We start from the raw sequence: 16668 nt of genomic DNA on the forward strand, positions 1-16668 counted from the left end.
GTGAGGAGGGTCAGGGCACTAGAATTTGCTATGATATCACCTTCAAGCTATGTTAATATTCTTCCCCAAAGGGGGAAAACATCACTATGCATGATGAACTGTTTGTGGGATTATTGAGGACGTGATATGAAATTCATCCTGATCCCCCACTTATGGAGAAGTGCTCCCCAATTTGTCTCAAAGGTCACATCTCTGTGTATTAATTTGCTACTCCACTGTACAGATTAAAAGGAATGTTCTCCAACTCCCAAGGCAGAGCCCTCGGAAATGCAGCAGGTTGATTCAGGAAGCACACACCATCCCTTCCCAGGCAGAGGAAATGGACATTCATCACCTCCCCCCTCCCCCAAAGGGGGCCTCGCCAGGCCTGCCATTCTGGCCTGAGTGGCCTGAATGGTGCAAACTGCATATTCAGTGTATATATGTATGTGGTCAAATAGCTTCCATTAGTCCAATTTTGAGATGTCTGCAGAATGTCCCTGAATTGGGGAACTCTTTCAAATTGAGGAAATTGTCTGAGAGGCCGGGAGAGGGAAATCAGCAGGTCTAATTACAGGAGGGAATAAAACCAGGAGGCGTCCATTTCTGGACCTCCATTTCCCTGCATGACATGATCACCTCTACCCTACTTACCCCTCCAAAGGCCAGGAAAGCTCTGTCCCAAGCCTGCCTCTCCTGATAGAATGACAACAGGGAGCTCCACCTGTGTCCATCTGTCCCTCGCAGATGTGTCTGTCTGACGCTGTTCCACCATGCTCTGGTCCAGAGGCAGAGGTGACATTACTGACCTGGCACTGGGAGCAAAAGCTCACCAAGATGTGGCACTGAATTGAGCTCTTCCTCCTCCGTTCTGTTCCCTTTGGGAGGGCAGGTGGGTGGGGGTAGAGGAGGAAATCATGATGGTGAGGATGGGACTTGGTTGAAACATCAGGCACTGCACCCAGTAGGCTCTCAATTATATCAGCTCAATGAATGAAAGAATCTCTACCACCCACTTAATGTGTGATCCCTGCCTCTCTGGGCTCAGCTATTCAGGTGGACTAGTGGTTCATGGGTGGGCTTCAGGGCATCTGAATTATATGAAAAACAACATGGAAAAGTGTTTGTGTGTGTGTGTGTGTCTGGAGATAGTCACAGCTTTCAAGTCCATGACCCCCAAAGTCTAAGGTCTGCTGGACGTGTCACTAACACCATTAGCCCTAAAGCCAACATCTCTGATACAAAGAGAAGAGGACATGAAAAGACTAAATTCCCGGCATTGGCCTCATCACCTCCAACCCAGCAGGGGACGGGGCCCACGACCTCATCCCCATGTGGTGGGCAGTCTCTCCAGCAGTGCTGGAGCTCACGAATATGGAGACACCTCTGCTCCTTCCCCACAGATGTTATGGTCTGTTTGTAAGCCCAGACATACCACGAACAACTGGGTTGAGAATTTTAAGCAGACTCAGGAGCCAGCGGGCTGGGGTGGGGATGGGATTGTGACCTATGGAGTAGACATATCTATTCTTCCATCTCCTGAAATAATCCCAGTCTGGTGAGGTTAGGAGGAGGGTGACTTCACTCATTAGCTGACATTTATCAAGCACTGACAGTCTGCCAGTCCCTCATGTGACTTGTGTGTTCTCTCCTTAACCTCCACAACTCTGAAGTATTATTCTTACCCTGATTTTACAGATGCAAAGGCCAGAGCTCAGAGAAACGAAGTAACTTGCCCAAGGTCACACAGCAAGTGAGTGGCAAAGATGGGATTTGATTCCAGATCCGATGGAACCCAGAACCCGAGGTCTTAATCATTGTATTGTCCAGCCTCTCCCCTTGTGGTGATGAGGGAGTTTGCAAAAATAAGCGTTCCTCATGCTTCTAAATTCCACGTGGGGATAATAGGTGATTTTGATTTTTAAGGAAGCCTCTTATATTTTTGAGAGTGAGAACGCAAGGTGATAGTTGGATTTAACTAAACAGAAATACCTGTTTTTAGATGTAGATGATTAAATAGATCTAACAGACTGAGTGAGACCCAGCAGTCAGAGATGGGCTCTCTTGCACGAAAGTGTCAGAGTGACTGCTCAGGATTGATGCGGTTAAAATGCAAAAGGTGCAGCCAGGATTAGGCATTAAAACCTGCAGAGACTCTTCTCTAGTTGAGGTTTCTGACCTGCTTACAACTCTTGTTTACCTGCTGATCAACCTGTCAGAGACAGAAACAACCCCATACAATCTCTGAGAGTCATGTGTGGAGAAGGCGTGAAGCCCAAGGGCTTGGGTGGGAGAAACAACGTCTAAACACAGCAAGACTAGAAACATCAGGGAGAGACACAGCGCGGGGGCTGGGGAAGTAACAGGCTTCCACACATTGAAAGACAGACAGAAGGACACAGCGAATGTTGGAGAATCAGAGACAGGGCCACTGAAACCAAGGCAAACATAGCTGAATTCCAGAGGGATTTAAAAGTGAAATGGAAAAATAAAATGCTAAAAGAATGAGAGGAATATCTAAATGACCAGCTGATCTTGGCATGGAAAAGGCCTTTCTAAGCATAACACCAAAGGTAGATTATCAAAGAAAAATTAATATTAAAAGATTTGTGACATAAAAATTAAAATTACTGCACATCAAAAGGAAACTCGTAATACTCATAGCCTTAATATGCAAAATCACTTACAAAAGGGATAAGAAAAAAATACTAACACCCCAAAAGAAAAGTAGGCAGAGACAGGGACAGGCAACTTACAAAATGATCTACTAAAGGCCAGAAAGTGGTGACAGGTCCTCAACCTTCCTGATCATCAGAGAGATGCAAATTATAACCACAAATGAGATTTCATCTCACCCATTTTAATCAATGAAACTGACTTAAGACTCCCCAACGCGCAGTGTAGGTAAAGGAGGGGAATGGGCCCTCTTAACACCCTGCTGGTAGAGGTGTGCCCCACTAGAATCTTCCTAAAGACACCGTGGAATTATGTAATAAAATGAAAAATCGACACACTCTTTGACCCAGCAATTGCACTTCCAAGAATTCTAAGATAATTAGATAAGGGTTAAAGTTGTATGTACAGGGATGTCCTTCACTTAAATGTCCCCATGACTGGTTAAATAATTGTGGTATAGGCAAACCACAGTGGCTCCCTCACTGATATTCCTTAGGAAGAACAAAGACAGGCTGCTTTTATTAACACAGAGAAACGTCAGCCTCGTCAACCAGACTACAGAATTACACACACAGTGTAACCCCAAGTGCCCATGGATCTGCGTCTCTCTGCAGGTGTGTGGGCGTTCAGAGAGCTGTCAAATGGACACTCACTGGAAGGGCAGAGGTGAGCCTAGATCCTCTGTAGTGCGTGGGCAGCCCGAGCTGGGCAGAGCAGGACAGGGGCGGATCTGGGCATCAGGAAAAGGAGGAGAAAGAATGAGTGGGGTCAGAGCTCCTGGGGATTCAGTGCTGGGAATGAGGATGCCAGATGTAGCCAATAAAAATACAGGACGCTCCATTAAATTTGAATTTCAGGCAAACAACAGGCAATTTTTTTTAGTAAAAGTGTGTCCCATGAAATATTTGGGCTATACTTACACTAAAGTTTTTTTCAAATTTTAAAAAATTGGAATAATTTAAAAATCAAATTAACTGGGCATCCTAGATTTTATCTGGCAACCCTAGCTGAGAAGCTGTGGACATACCTCTTATTGATTCCCTGAGATGACCCAAGTCATCCGGGAGGGGCGCTGAAGCCAAGGCAGGCCTCCTGTGTCCACCCTGCCTCTGACTTAGTTCCAATCTACCTGCCCATGAGAGGGAGTCACCAGTCTCTACCTTCCTCCAGGAGTTCTGCAGGGTGTGCGTTGCAGGAGAAGAGTACAGTCTTTAGAGCCAGAAAAGTCACGTCAAAACTCCCGGCCATCAAGTAGCCTTAAAGCTGAACACAAAACTCCTGAGTTCCAGCTCCAGCATCTGTCAGATGGAGATAGCAACGTTTGTCCACCAGGCTGTCTCGGGGATTAAATGAGATCATGTATGCAAAGCGCCTGGCATACAGTCAGTGCTTAATACAAGTTGATGCCCTTCTCTCCTGTCCACGGCTGCAGCCCACACTCTTGCCCCCGGGGATTACAAATCAAGCATCTCCTGTCATCTCGGGCTTTGACGATTGGCCTTTTTGATCTTTTCCGTGAAGCGGCAGCAGCTCTGAGCTGACACCCTTCATCTGACTTCACCTTTCTCCAAAATCCCAGGCAGCAGTCCAGTTCCTTATCTGCACTTTTCACTCTCCCAAGGAGGGTGGAGGAGGATGAGACTCCCTTTGATAGCAGACTTTCAGGGACGTCAGCCAAGGGGAGCTACCAAGAGCGGGACCCTGATGGCATTTAGAAACAGGTCCTGTGACACCCAGAAGGCTGGACGCGAGGAGGCTGTCCTGACGGGTCAGCCCGGGCTGATGCGGGGCTGGGGGGAGGGGAGTTCTCTAGAGCCTGTCTGTCTGCTTGCTGTCCAGCCCTAGTGACTAAGGTGGGCTCTGCAATGGAAGGAGTGGTCTTTATGGTCTTTTTGACCACTGGATCACCCCTTCCCCCCAACAGAGGGCCCAGAGAGTTTGAAAAACTCTGCCCAAGGTCACCCAGCTACTCAGTTATAGGCCCAAGAGGCTAGTATTTATCAGTAAATCCCTAAATGTGGGATCATCCTGTGTATTGTTGAGAAGTCCAGCGAGAGAGAGGACCCAGGCCCGCTGTGGATGTCGTCTATCACGTGGTTCATCCACAGCAGTGGCTGCATCTGCTGATCCCCCACCTGCCCTCCTTGCCCCTCCGCTGTGCGTGTCCCAAAAGTCAGTGCGACTCACACTTTTCCAGAGGCGCAGATTGCCCCGTGGTCCAGTCCTGAGCCAGATCGTCAGGGTTTGGTGAGAGCCCCAGCCTTGGCTTCCCCGCACCTGCCTCTCCCGTGAGCCATTCTGCCAGGCAGCACAAAGAGCCACGAAGACCACGGAGCTGGCGGAAACCCTGCCCAGGTGACTACAGAGAGAGTCACTCAGCTATAGCGACCTGTTTGCACCATGCAGGGCTTGCCTTGGCCTTGCCTGGAGCCTTTCCCTTCTCAGTGCCGATGACTTAAGAGACCTGACACCATGAAGTGGCTGACGGAGGGCGGGCCCTGCCTTCTGTCCCGTTGGTCCTTCTCCTGTTGGGGCTGCCACCCCCGGGCCAGGCAGCAGGGAGGAGGGACCCACTGGCCTCCACTTTATCTTAATGATTCGTGACCTCATGTGAATCGCAGACCCTTCGTGAATCTGATGGAAGCCCGAGCTCAGCCCCGTCTAGAAGGATTTTCTGCAGTGACGAAGTGTTCTCTGTCTGTGCTGCCCAGTATGGTAGCCACAAGCCACAGGTGGCTACTGAACACCTGACAGAGGCTGGTGCAAGTGAGAAATGAAATTTTAAATTTGACTGAGTTTTTATTAATGTAAATATAAATAGTGGCATGTGGTTAAAGGCTACTCTTATTGGATAGCACAGCTCTAGACCGGGGGTCATCAAACTTTTTCTGTAAAAGGCCAGATAGTAAATATTTTCTATTTTGCAGACCATGTACACGTGCATGTAAAGAGTCACAGACAATGTCAGCAAATGGGCTTGGCTGTGTTCTAATAAAACTTTATTTATAAAAACAAGCCAGGGACTGGATTTGGCCAGGTGGGCCATAGTTTATTGATCCCTGATCTAGACCCTTACACATTCAGAACGTGGCTTCTAATTACAAGGGGTTTGCAGACCTCTGATGCCCTACTGTAGACCTCCCCATGAATTCCAGGCTAGAACCTCTGATTTTACAAGGCTCTATGAATGTACCTTCAGCTCTGCTCTGCCTGATGGAGAAGCACTTGGCATTGTTTCCCAGAGCAGGCAACGTGCTCAGGCATCAACAGGACACTTTTTTCCTAAAACCTCCTAAGAGTCCAGGCCTCAGACAACTATCCACAAAGACTGCTAAATGAGGACACCATTAGGGCCCAGCTGGGTCCCGCTGTGTGCCAGCCCCTCCTGGGATCTCTGCAGCCACCAACTCTAGTGTCAACGACTCATTCCCCCCACCATCCCCAAACACAGCCAGTCCCCGCAAGGCCCACATATTGTGGAAGAAGCTTCTGAAGAGGCCTCTCTTACTTAATCAAGAGGTTGTAGCTCAGACTCAAAGAGACTTAGTTTGGGTTCAGACCCAAAGGTCCAGGCTGAGGACAGAACCAGGATGAGGATGACCAAGATCACAGGCTTGCTTCTGGGAGGAACTGATTGTTTTTTCCAAAGAAATTGGGTTAGCCCAGGAGACTTCACTTTAAAGACAAATAGGTCTTTTCAGAAGCCCTCAGTTAAAGCAATCTGGAGTTATGTCAGAAGCCCCCAGTTAAAGGCATGTGAAACTTTCTCTGGAGCCTTCTTAGTACCTTTAGTTAAAAATAACTGTGACCTTCCCAGGAACTCGCAATCGCTTACGTTAAAGCACCGAACACCCCTTACCAACAGGCGTGAATTTTGCCGAGGGAGTTAGGATCTGCCCTCTTTCTGTGGTATACTCCTAGCCAAGACAAAGGTGGTATCTATTTGTATATTGCTATAGCTCCATTCAAGAAAGCATGACTTATTCTTAAAGTTCTTAGAGGCAAGAGGAAGAAAGCTTTCAAATAACTGGCATCCTTTACTAGGGTGTTATGTCATTATTGTTATTAATTATCATTAACAGTCTTAAAATATGCCTACACAAAATAGCAGTGTGGGTCTTAGCCAAGAGCAGCATAATTACCTATTAATGAGATGTAAATTTCCCAGGAAAATGACAGTGATCTAGACATACCACCTTCTGAACTAACATAATAAAGTTAATAATAATAATAGTGTATAATCTGAAGATATTAGTGTTAATTTGAACGCTAACACCATATTTAAACAGGCTGAGAGAAGCGGCAATTATTTGCATAACTCAAACCAAGAAACCCTCATCTGTGCTATCAAGGAAAAATTGATTTTCTTCTCTGAATGATATAAAGCTGACTCTTTGCAGTCACTACAGTGAGCCCAAAATTTTTTCAGCTACTTATTTTATGTCTTTTACTTAGGGTTTATATCTGCCTCATTTCCAAAACCAAGCCAAGGTACCTTATAATACAGTGAAGCCCAAGAGAAAACAGAATTGAAAAAATAAAAACACAACAAAACCCAGTTAAGGGGAGAGAAGAAGATGTTACCAGGCCCTCAAGATAAACGACTGCAGCTCAGCTCTGATTTCAAGTCTCAGTTTCCTGGAAACAGCGGGGGCAATTTAAGTAACTGAGTTACTGGTTAGTAACCAGCCTTGTTAGGACAGGCACAAGCTCTGAATCTGAAGAAGCCCTTCCCAGCAGCTAAGAGCAGCGCAGCCCTGCCTGCGGCTATTACAACCTCACACACATGGCTCCCGAGGCCAGGCCGAGGCACCTACCTTCATAGCTGGCATGGAAGCCCTGTGCGCTGACTGCGTAGTCACTGATGAGGCGTAGAGAGAGGGTGGTGGCCGCGCTGACGACGGCGGCCGGCAGCTGAAAGCCTGTGAGCCTGAAAGACAAAGAGGTGAGATGGAGGGAGGATGACCCCCTTGGGAACTGAACATGCCGTAAGCATTTATTGAGCACCTGCTGGATGCACGGTGCTGATCTAGGCACAGGGAAGGATATGAAAGAAGTCGAACGCCAGGCATATGCAAGGTGTTCAAAGTTAAAGTAATTTCCAGCAAAGGTGATGGAGACCAATCACAGAAATATGGGGGGCTACTCCCCCGAAGCCACGGGCTACCCCCGACCTGGAGGCTCGCTCATTTATGGCTCTTCTCTTTCTCCTCCTCCCGTTTCTTCTCCTGATGTATCCAAGCAGGACCCTATGGGGCCTTCCCCAAACAGACTCACCCCACCCCATGTCCTCCACCTGCCTCTCGTCCGTAGAAAACTGTAGCCTCCTAGGCCTTCTCTGAGTTCCAAAGAGTAAATTTAATCAGAGAAGTGAGAAAGTGAAGAAAGAAAGGAAAACAGTCAAGCTAGACAAAATAATAACAGCTTAGCCATTATACAAAGCCAAGGACCTTTAGTTCCTCCTCAGGGGCTACAGATAATATTCTGAGCCATGTCCTTTGAGCTGTTTTGCAGATGCTGAAAATCCCATCAGGTGAAAGAAGTTAACTGGATGCTGCCCACAGCACGCAGATCCCCAGACCAGTTGGAACCAGAAGGTTGAGGATGTTGACTCCCGATTACCTCACCACCAAACAATCAGAAGAATGTCCACAAGCCGATCACTTACCCCACAACCCCCCTTCCTCACCCTGTCTTTACAAACCTTTCCCTGAAAGCCTTCAGGGAGTTTGGCATTCTAAGCAGTAGCTAACTGGACTCCTTGCTTGGCACCCTGCAATAAACCAAAACCTGCTGTCCGTAGATTGCCTTTATTGCGTGTGGACAAGCGGACCCACATTTCGTTCAGTAACACTGACTCTTCCCCTTCTGGCTAAGGTCCTTCGAGGCTCTGGGTAGACTTTGCCACAAATTTACAATGAATAATCGCCAACAGACAGTATTTATTCACACACAGAGGAAAATATATCCAACTCTAAGTAGCAGAATGTGGATGCTTCTTATCGTGGATTTTATTCTTTAAAAGGAATAGGTCTACTGCTTTTATAGAAATGATAAGTGCTTATTATTTTTAAAAGATGAAACCAAAAAATAAAAACCCAGTACAGTCTAGAAATAATTGTTCTTGACAGTTGACATACAAAGAGATGGAAGGATGAGTAGTTCAGATCATATTCAGTGAAATAATTTCATACAAATGGGATCATATTGTATGTGCTTTTAAAATTAAAATGCTTACTTTTTTCCTGCGAGTTAAGTAAAGGAAAAGAAACAGGGGTGAAACAAAAGGAATTGTTGAACCTGAAATAGTATGTTTTTAGCACAAGAGAGTCATTTTTAAAAGATTCTTCCAATTTTAAAAGGATAAAATAATGAAGCTTTCACTGAACACTTGGGAACATATTTTAGGAAAGGAGTTGTCCTCTGCTGGGTGTCCACGCATGGTGGCCCCCACAGGTGACGTGATTCCGCACAAAGGTGGTGGCGGGATGGCCAGGCTCCTGTCCACCTTTGTCGTTTGTCCCCTATCTGAGGCTTATCTACCGTCCCCCACCCCCGGCAGGGCTCAGGGAGGAATTCTAAGTGTACCTTTACTTCCATTTTTAAATTAAAGAAAAACTGTAAAAAAGATAAAGGGAAAAGTGAAAACTGGGAAGATTATGTATAATATATATGACAGGAAGAGGGTTAGTATTCATAATCTATAAAGAACACTTACAAACCAATATGAAAAAGGTAAACAGGGAAGGAGGAAAAGAGCAAAGGATACATATGAACAGAAACAGAAAGACACTCCACCTAATAAATATCAAAAATATGAAAACTCAACCCACGACACTCATTTTTCATCTTTCAGGCTGGCAAATATCCAGAGCTGGCAAAGGTTAGAGAAAACGAAGCCTGTAGTTATCAAAATGATACTAAGGAAATGCCACAAATGACACACATACATTTGACAAACTAGATGAAATGGACCAGCTCCTCAAAAAACACCAGCTACCATAAATGTCCCAATATGAAATAAATCATTTGAAGAGCTGTATAGCTATTAAGGAAATTGAATTCATAATTTAAAAACTCCCCCAAAAGAAATACCCAGGCCCAGAAGTTTTCAATAGAGAATTCTACCAAATGTATAAAGAATTTACACCAATTCTTTACAATCTCTTCCAGAAAACAGAGAAAGAAGGAGCACTTCCAAACTCACTTTATGAGGTATTACCCTGATACCAAAACCGAAGGCAGTACAAATAAAGAAGACTAAAGACCAATATCCCACAGAATATAAATACAAAATGCCTTAACAAAATATTAGCATAGAGAATTCAGCAAAATAATAATTTTGCTGAATAATTATACACCATATACACCACAAAAATACATACACCACAAAAATAATTATACGCCATAACCAAGTGGGGTCTAATTCAAAGGATGTAAGGCTGGTTCAATATCTGAAAACCCATCAATGTAATTCACTATATTGACAGGCCAAAAGTAGAAAAATCACATGACCATATCAGCTGATGCAGAAAAAGCACCTGACAAAATTCAACACTCATCCCTGATTTAAACAAAAAAGTTTCACAGACTCACAGACTTAGAGGGTGGGCTTGTGGTTGCCAAGGGGGAAAGGTGAGGGGGAGGGATGAATTGGGAGGTTGGGATTGACATATACACACTACTATATGTAAAATAGGTAATTAACAAGGACCTGCTGTGTAGCACAGGGAACTCTACTCAACACTGTAATAACCTGTATGGGAAAAGAATCCGAAAAAGAATAAATACATGAATATGTATAAGTAATCCCCTTTCTGTACACCTGAAACTAACACAACATTGTGAATCAACCATACTCCAATGTAAAATAAAAATAAAACTTTCACAAAACTAAGAATAGAAGGAAACTTCCTGACTTGATAAAGAGAATCTACAAAAATCCGATCGCTAACCTCACACTTAATGGCACAAGACTGAATGCTTTTCTCCTAAGACTGAGAACAAGGCAAGGATCTAACAATCCAATTGGAAAACAGGCAAAAAACATGAAAAGACATTTCACTAAGGGGATATGTGGATGGCAAATAAGCACAAGAAAAATGTTCAACATCATTAGCCATTAGGGAAAGGAAAATTAAGACCATTATGAGATATTACTACACACCATTAGAACAGATAAAAATTAAAATAGTGACAACACCAAAGACTGACAACCATACAGAGCAACTGGGTCTTTCATACGTTGCTGGTAGAATGTAAAATGGTACAGACATTCTGGAAAATGGACAATTTCTTTTTAAAAAATACTACACATGCACTAGTCATACAACTCAGCAATCACACGCCTGGGCATTTGTCCCAGAGAAATGAAAACTGGTGTCCACACAAAAATCTGCACATGACTGTTCAGAGCAGCTTTTCTTGTTTGTTTGTGGAAGAGCCCCAAATTGAAAACAACAAAAATGTCCTAAAATAGGTGAATAATTAAACCAACTGCAGTACATCCATGCCATGGAATACCACTCACCAATAAAAACGAATGGACTATTGATACATATAACAACTGGGATGGATCTCTAGGTTATTATGCTTAGTGAAAAAAAAAAGCTTATCTCAAAAGATAACGTAGCAGATGATTCCATTTATATAACATTCTGGAAATGACAATATTAAAGAGATGGAAAACTGATGAGTGGTTGCCAGGGGTTAGGTTTGGTGAGAGGAAGGGGAGTGGGGTGATTATAAAGGAGTAGCACAAGGGAGAACTTTGTGATGGAACAATTCTGCATCTTGATTGCACTGGTGGTGACATGAATCCACACGTGATAAAATGACATAGACGTACGCACACACATTGCACCAACATCTATTTCCTGGTTTTGATGTTGTACTGTACTTACATTAGATGTACCCATTGGGGGAATCTGGGAGAAGGGTACATGGAATGTCTCTGTACGATCTTTACAACTTCCTGTGGATCTATAATTATTTCAAAATTAAAAGTTTTGAGAAATCGTATATGTGGCTCACATTATATTTTTATTGGACAGCACCTCAGTCCTCCATTAAATCTGACGTAAACTCAGTCTACCTAGATTGAGCCTTGAGCTGCTACTTGGTCCTTGGTGGGTCCCTCTGTTCAGCTGCCTCCTGTTCATTTCAACCCCAACAATGTCCCCACCCACCACCAAACACACACATGTGCTTCCTTGGCTGGGTCCTTGCTGGAAATGGCTGACCACCAGAACCACAACCCTGGCCCCCAGCCCACCGCTCTCTTGTTCACTGGTTTCCCACCAACTTGCCCGTGCACCAGACATCCTTCTCCACCCCCAGTCAGTCATGTGTGATAATGCCAGACTGCCGATCCCAGTGGACCCTGATATCAAAATTCCAAATTATCCCCAAAGGGCTCAGACCTCTATCTGGACCTGAACTTCAGGCCCCATCCCCTTTTGGTCTCTACCCCTAAGCGGGCCCAGTTCACAGCAGCTTCAACTTGCCTCTCACCCATGTGCACCAGCATTATGCCTTGGTGCCCTTCCCAGACACTCAACAACATACAGCTTCACGCAGAAGTTTCACACCTCACCAAGGCAAGACCACTTCTCCCCTGAAGTCATCTCTGGAAATGGCATTCTTCCCAATGAGTAAAATTTGTTGATTTTATCTCCCTAGCTAGTTCCACGATATTTTTGAGCTGCCAGTAAAGCGTCCTAGACCCTAGTTTCCTGGTACTATATTGACACAAGCTACAAAGAGCTAATGTACACTGCCAACAAACAATTACAGCTTTATCACTTGCAATATACAGAATTGCATCTTACTAGGCATTTTCTCTAACCAGATACTTACCACTGCTCTGCTCTTTCCCAGGCTTGGGAGATAAATTCTAACATGGAGGGTTCCTCAAAGGTGCTAAAGCTGGAGGGGGTGGGCAAGCTTGAGTCCCCCCATCTGGATACTTGAATCACTCCTCTGCCCTGCGGCCTGCTCTTCCCTCACCCACTCCTTATTGCTGAATTGATTTCAGACGACTTGACGACCCCGCAAGCCAGGAGGAGATATCACGTTGCACGTCGGAATAAGCAAATTAAACTTTCAGATTTTCACATCTTTTATCTGACAAGTCTAAATACTATACTGAAAGGAGTGAGGCATTGTTCAACAGTGCAATCCAGACTTACTAGCGAAATGGGGTAAAATGATGGCAGGAAAGGCAAGAGGCTCCTATCGCTGTTGTCTGTCTTGTTGACTCTAAAATGTGCGGAGAACAGCTTTTGCAAACAGACGGCATGGCCCCAGATGTAGGCTAATACTCTTCTTTCGCTTCACCAAGGCTTCTTGGACTCTCCACTTCCTCAGGAGCCTTGCTTGTCTCCCTGCCCAGGGGAGCCCAGAGTCTTGGAAACGGGTGATGCTCATGACCCCAGATTTCTCACTGTCCCAGTTCAGAATTCATCAATGGCTTCCAACTGTCCTTACGATTAAAACCAAAATCCCTAAGGAGGCCCACAAAGCCTGCCTGGCTCCAGCCCCTCCAGTCTTCTTTGGTCAAGGGTGGGGGCAGCAGTCAGCCCGGAGTGCAGGCAATAAGGGGTGTATTTCCTGTGGCGAACTTGAAAACAATAATAAAGCAGACTTGAAAAGTCTACTTATTATCACCGTGGGTCTGCACCCGGAACAGTGTCAGTGATAAAATCCTCTTCCCCGCCTCTCTCCCACCCTCCTCCTTGATACACTGCTGGTTTCAGTTCCTTCAATTGGCCAAGCCCCCATCCTCAGGGCCTTTGCACATGCTGTTTCCTCTTCAGAACATTTTCTCACATCCCCTCCACCTCTTTGATTAACCCCTTCTCATCATTCAAGTCTCCTCACAAATGTCAACATTATTTTCAGAAAGGTACATTCCTGACCTCCCAGACTAGTCTATTTTGCATTCTTTTTTTTTTTTCTTTTTTTTGCGGTACGCGGGCCTCTCACTGCTGTGGCCTCTCCCGTTGCGGAGCACAGGCTCCGGACGCGCAGGCTCAGCGGCCATGTCTCACGGGCCCAGCCGGTCCCCGGCATGTGGGATCTTCCCGGACCGGGGCCCGAACCCGCGTCCCCTGCATCGGCAGGCGGACTCCCAACCACTGCGCCACCAGGGAAGCCCCTATTTTGCATTCTTGAAGGTCCCTGTGGAGGTCACTGCTACTCTTCACGTATCTCCAGCTTTCCTTCCAGACACTGGTGGAACGGTCCCTCGCCGCCTTTGCTGAGCTCGTGCCTGGCCACGGCACTGGCTTTGCCGAGGATGGATGGGTAGCAGCGAAGTGTGCTGTTTCAAGGCGGGAGCCTCGAGGACCCTGGGTTCCTTTCACGAAATTCCCCTCTTCCCTTTTCCCTGCTGCAGTGACCCTGGGTCTCTGTCAGCGGGGGTATCTGAGTGATTTCACTAAGCAGACAACCCCTGCACACCACCTTTGAGCATGTAGTATGGCAAGAAAGAAACTTTTAGTGAGTTAACCCTTGGAGATTTGAGGGTTGTTTGTTACCGTAATGTTTCTAAGTGTAGATTTTTATTACTATTCAGGTATGGTGAGGGCAACAGATGAGGAGGCAATTGCCATTGAAAAGATAGTTTTGGGCTTCCCTGGTGGCGCAGTGGTTGAGAGTCCGCCTGCCGATGCAGGGGACACGGGTTCGTGCCCCGGTCCGGGAGGATCCCACATGCTGTGGAGCGGCTGTGCCCGTGAGCCATGGCCGCTGAGCCTGCGCGTCCGGAGCCTGTGCTCCGCAGCGGGAGAGGCCCGAGTACCGCAAAAAAAAAAAAAAAAAAAAGATAGTTTGTTACAGTTCCCAAAGGTGGGGGAGGGAGCATACCATGTCACACAGGGCCACAGGGGGAAGCACCAGGGTTGGTCAGGACGTAGAAGGGATGGGAGGAAAATGTGAGCAAGAGCCCTAACTGGGGCTGCAGTAGGGGAAGGAATGGGCAGGCGCCTGCCCTTAGTTGTCTGACATCTGACCCTGGGGTGCTTAGGGCAGGGGGGCGGTGGCTTAACAGCTAAGAGCTCAGTAAAGGAGGTAGGTGGGCTCTGAATTGGTTGGTTTGCATATAAAAGGCTCACTCCCAGAAGACTAGTTTGCTGTGTCTTAGAATTGCTAACCCTGAGAGGGGCTGCCTCTCCTGGGTCAGCAAAGTCCCAAGATGTCAAAGCATCAGAAAATATTTGTATTATTTGTGTGATTAACACACACAGCCATACACGGCCCATCCTGACAATTACCCTTTTTTTTTCATTGCTAGCATTTATCACATTTCCTAATAAGATGTATTTGGGGGTAAATATTTTTATTATGTTTGTGATTATTCTGTTCAGGTCTCCATGAAAGCAGTGGATATGTTTGCTTTCCCCATCCTTGTCCAGTTCATTGCATACAGTAAGTTCCCTACATATGAACAAGTTCCGTTCGGGGAGCGCTTTCGTAAGTCCAATTTGTACTTTAGTCCAACACGGTTAGCCTAGGTACCCAACTAACACAATCAGCTATATAGTATTGTACCGTAATACGTTTATAATACTTTTCACACAAATAATACATAAAAAACAAACAAACACAAAAAATAAAGCAAACGTTTTTAATCTTCCAGTCCAGTACCTTGAAAAGTACAGTGGTCCAGTACAACAGCTGGTGTACAGGGGCATCGAGTGAACAGGCAAGAAGAGTTACTGACTGGAGGAGGGAGAGGAGGTGGGAGATGGTAGGGCTGAAGGATCGTCAGCAGTAGGAGACGGAGGACAAGCTGCAGTTTCACTCACGCCTGACGCTGATGGCACAGGTTCTGGTTCCTTGCTGGATTCAATCCTATCTACTCTCTTGAAAAAACGATCCAGTGATGTCTGGGTAGTAGTTCTTTTTTTCTCATCATAGATGACATGGTAGCACTGGACTGCATTCTGAATGGCTGCTGCAACCTTCATGTACCATTCTACTCTCAGGCGCTGTGCCTCAAAAACTAACAGTGCCTCCCCAAATAAAGAAAATCCCCTTGCCATTTCCTGCGTCGTGAATCTCTTCAGTTCTTCAGTTACTTCTTCCTCTTGTCTGTCTTCGTCCTTTCTCTGGGCCTCCAATTCCTGGCACTTCTTAGCAGTACCAGCTACATCACCACTGCTTTTACGCTTGCTTCCAGACACCCTGGGCTTGAAATAAAGACACTTCACTACTGTACTCTATACAGTAAAGTACACAAAAGCGCAGCCACTCGTAGAGGATGCCCGCACGTGACAATGTATACCAGACACATGAACTAACTTACGTGATTGGACATGTGAATGCACATTCGCGTCTTTGAAAGTTCACAACTTGAATGTTCGTATGTAGGGGAGTTGTATTTATTTTTGAATGAATGAATGGGGGGTTATCTGTCATTTCCAGGGGCAGCCACACAGTGTCACAGTTCATCGTGATGCTGCCAGGATAGACAACAGGAGGGGGAGACAGCTGGACACGGTATAAGTAACACTTACTGACTCTGGCCATCTCCCTACACCCACGAAACAGGGTGAGATACAAGGAAAAAGCAGACTGTTCTGAACATCTCCAGGAAGAAGAGGGCCTTTTAATGGGGCTCTCAGGAAGAAGGGACAGAGGGAAGTGGAGGGAGGGTGGAGAGGAAGCAGTGAGCCCAGGTGGGAAGGTGAGACTGCCCCAGGCTCAGAACTGCACCCTCCCTGCTTTGTGGAGACTGAGGAAGGGAGAGACCCTTAGAGGGGAATTGCTCCATGGGGCACCTGGCAAGGCTGGACTGTCCACAAAAGGGCTGGTACGTCCCCACCCAAGTTTGGCCCAGATGCAGCTGAGTTGGTGCTGCCCACCTGCAAGAAGCACTGAGGCCTTGAGCATATCAGCAGTGGCTAGTGTGGCCTGAAGACCAGGGGGACCCTCCTGAAATGTTGAAGTCTGTGAAAGACTTGCTTGGGGGAACCACAACAACAGCTGAAATGAGATTTCTCACCTTCA

General features: G+C 46.0%; 1 protein-coding gene across 1 annotated transcript in view; it reads right to left on the minus strand.

Moving 5' to 3' along the window:
- CSMD2 (CUB and Sushi multiple domains 2) overlaps positions 1-16668 on the minus strand; it is a 661952-nt gene that overhangs the window by 539559 nt on the left and 105725 nt on the right. Inside the window, exon 3 of the mRNA XM_032640663.1 lies at positions 7473-7585. Coding sequence (XP_032496554.1) covers positions 7473-7585 — 113 coding nt within the window. The remainder of the gene's footprint in view (positions 1-7472; positions 7586-16668) is intronic.

Source organism: Phocoena sinus, chromosome 1 (genome assembly GCF_008692025.1).
Source record: "Phocoena sinus isolate mPhoSin1 chromosome 1, mPhoSin1.pri, whole genome shotgun sequence".
Classification (NCBI taxonomy): Eukaryota; Metazoa; Chordata; class Mammalia; order Artiodactyla; family Phocoenidae; genus Phocoena; species Phocoena sinus.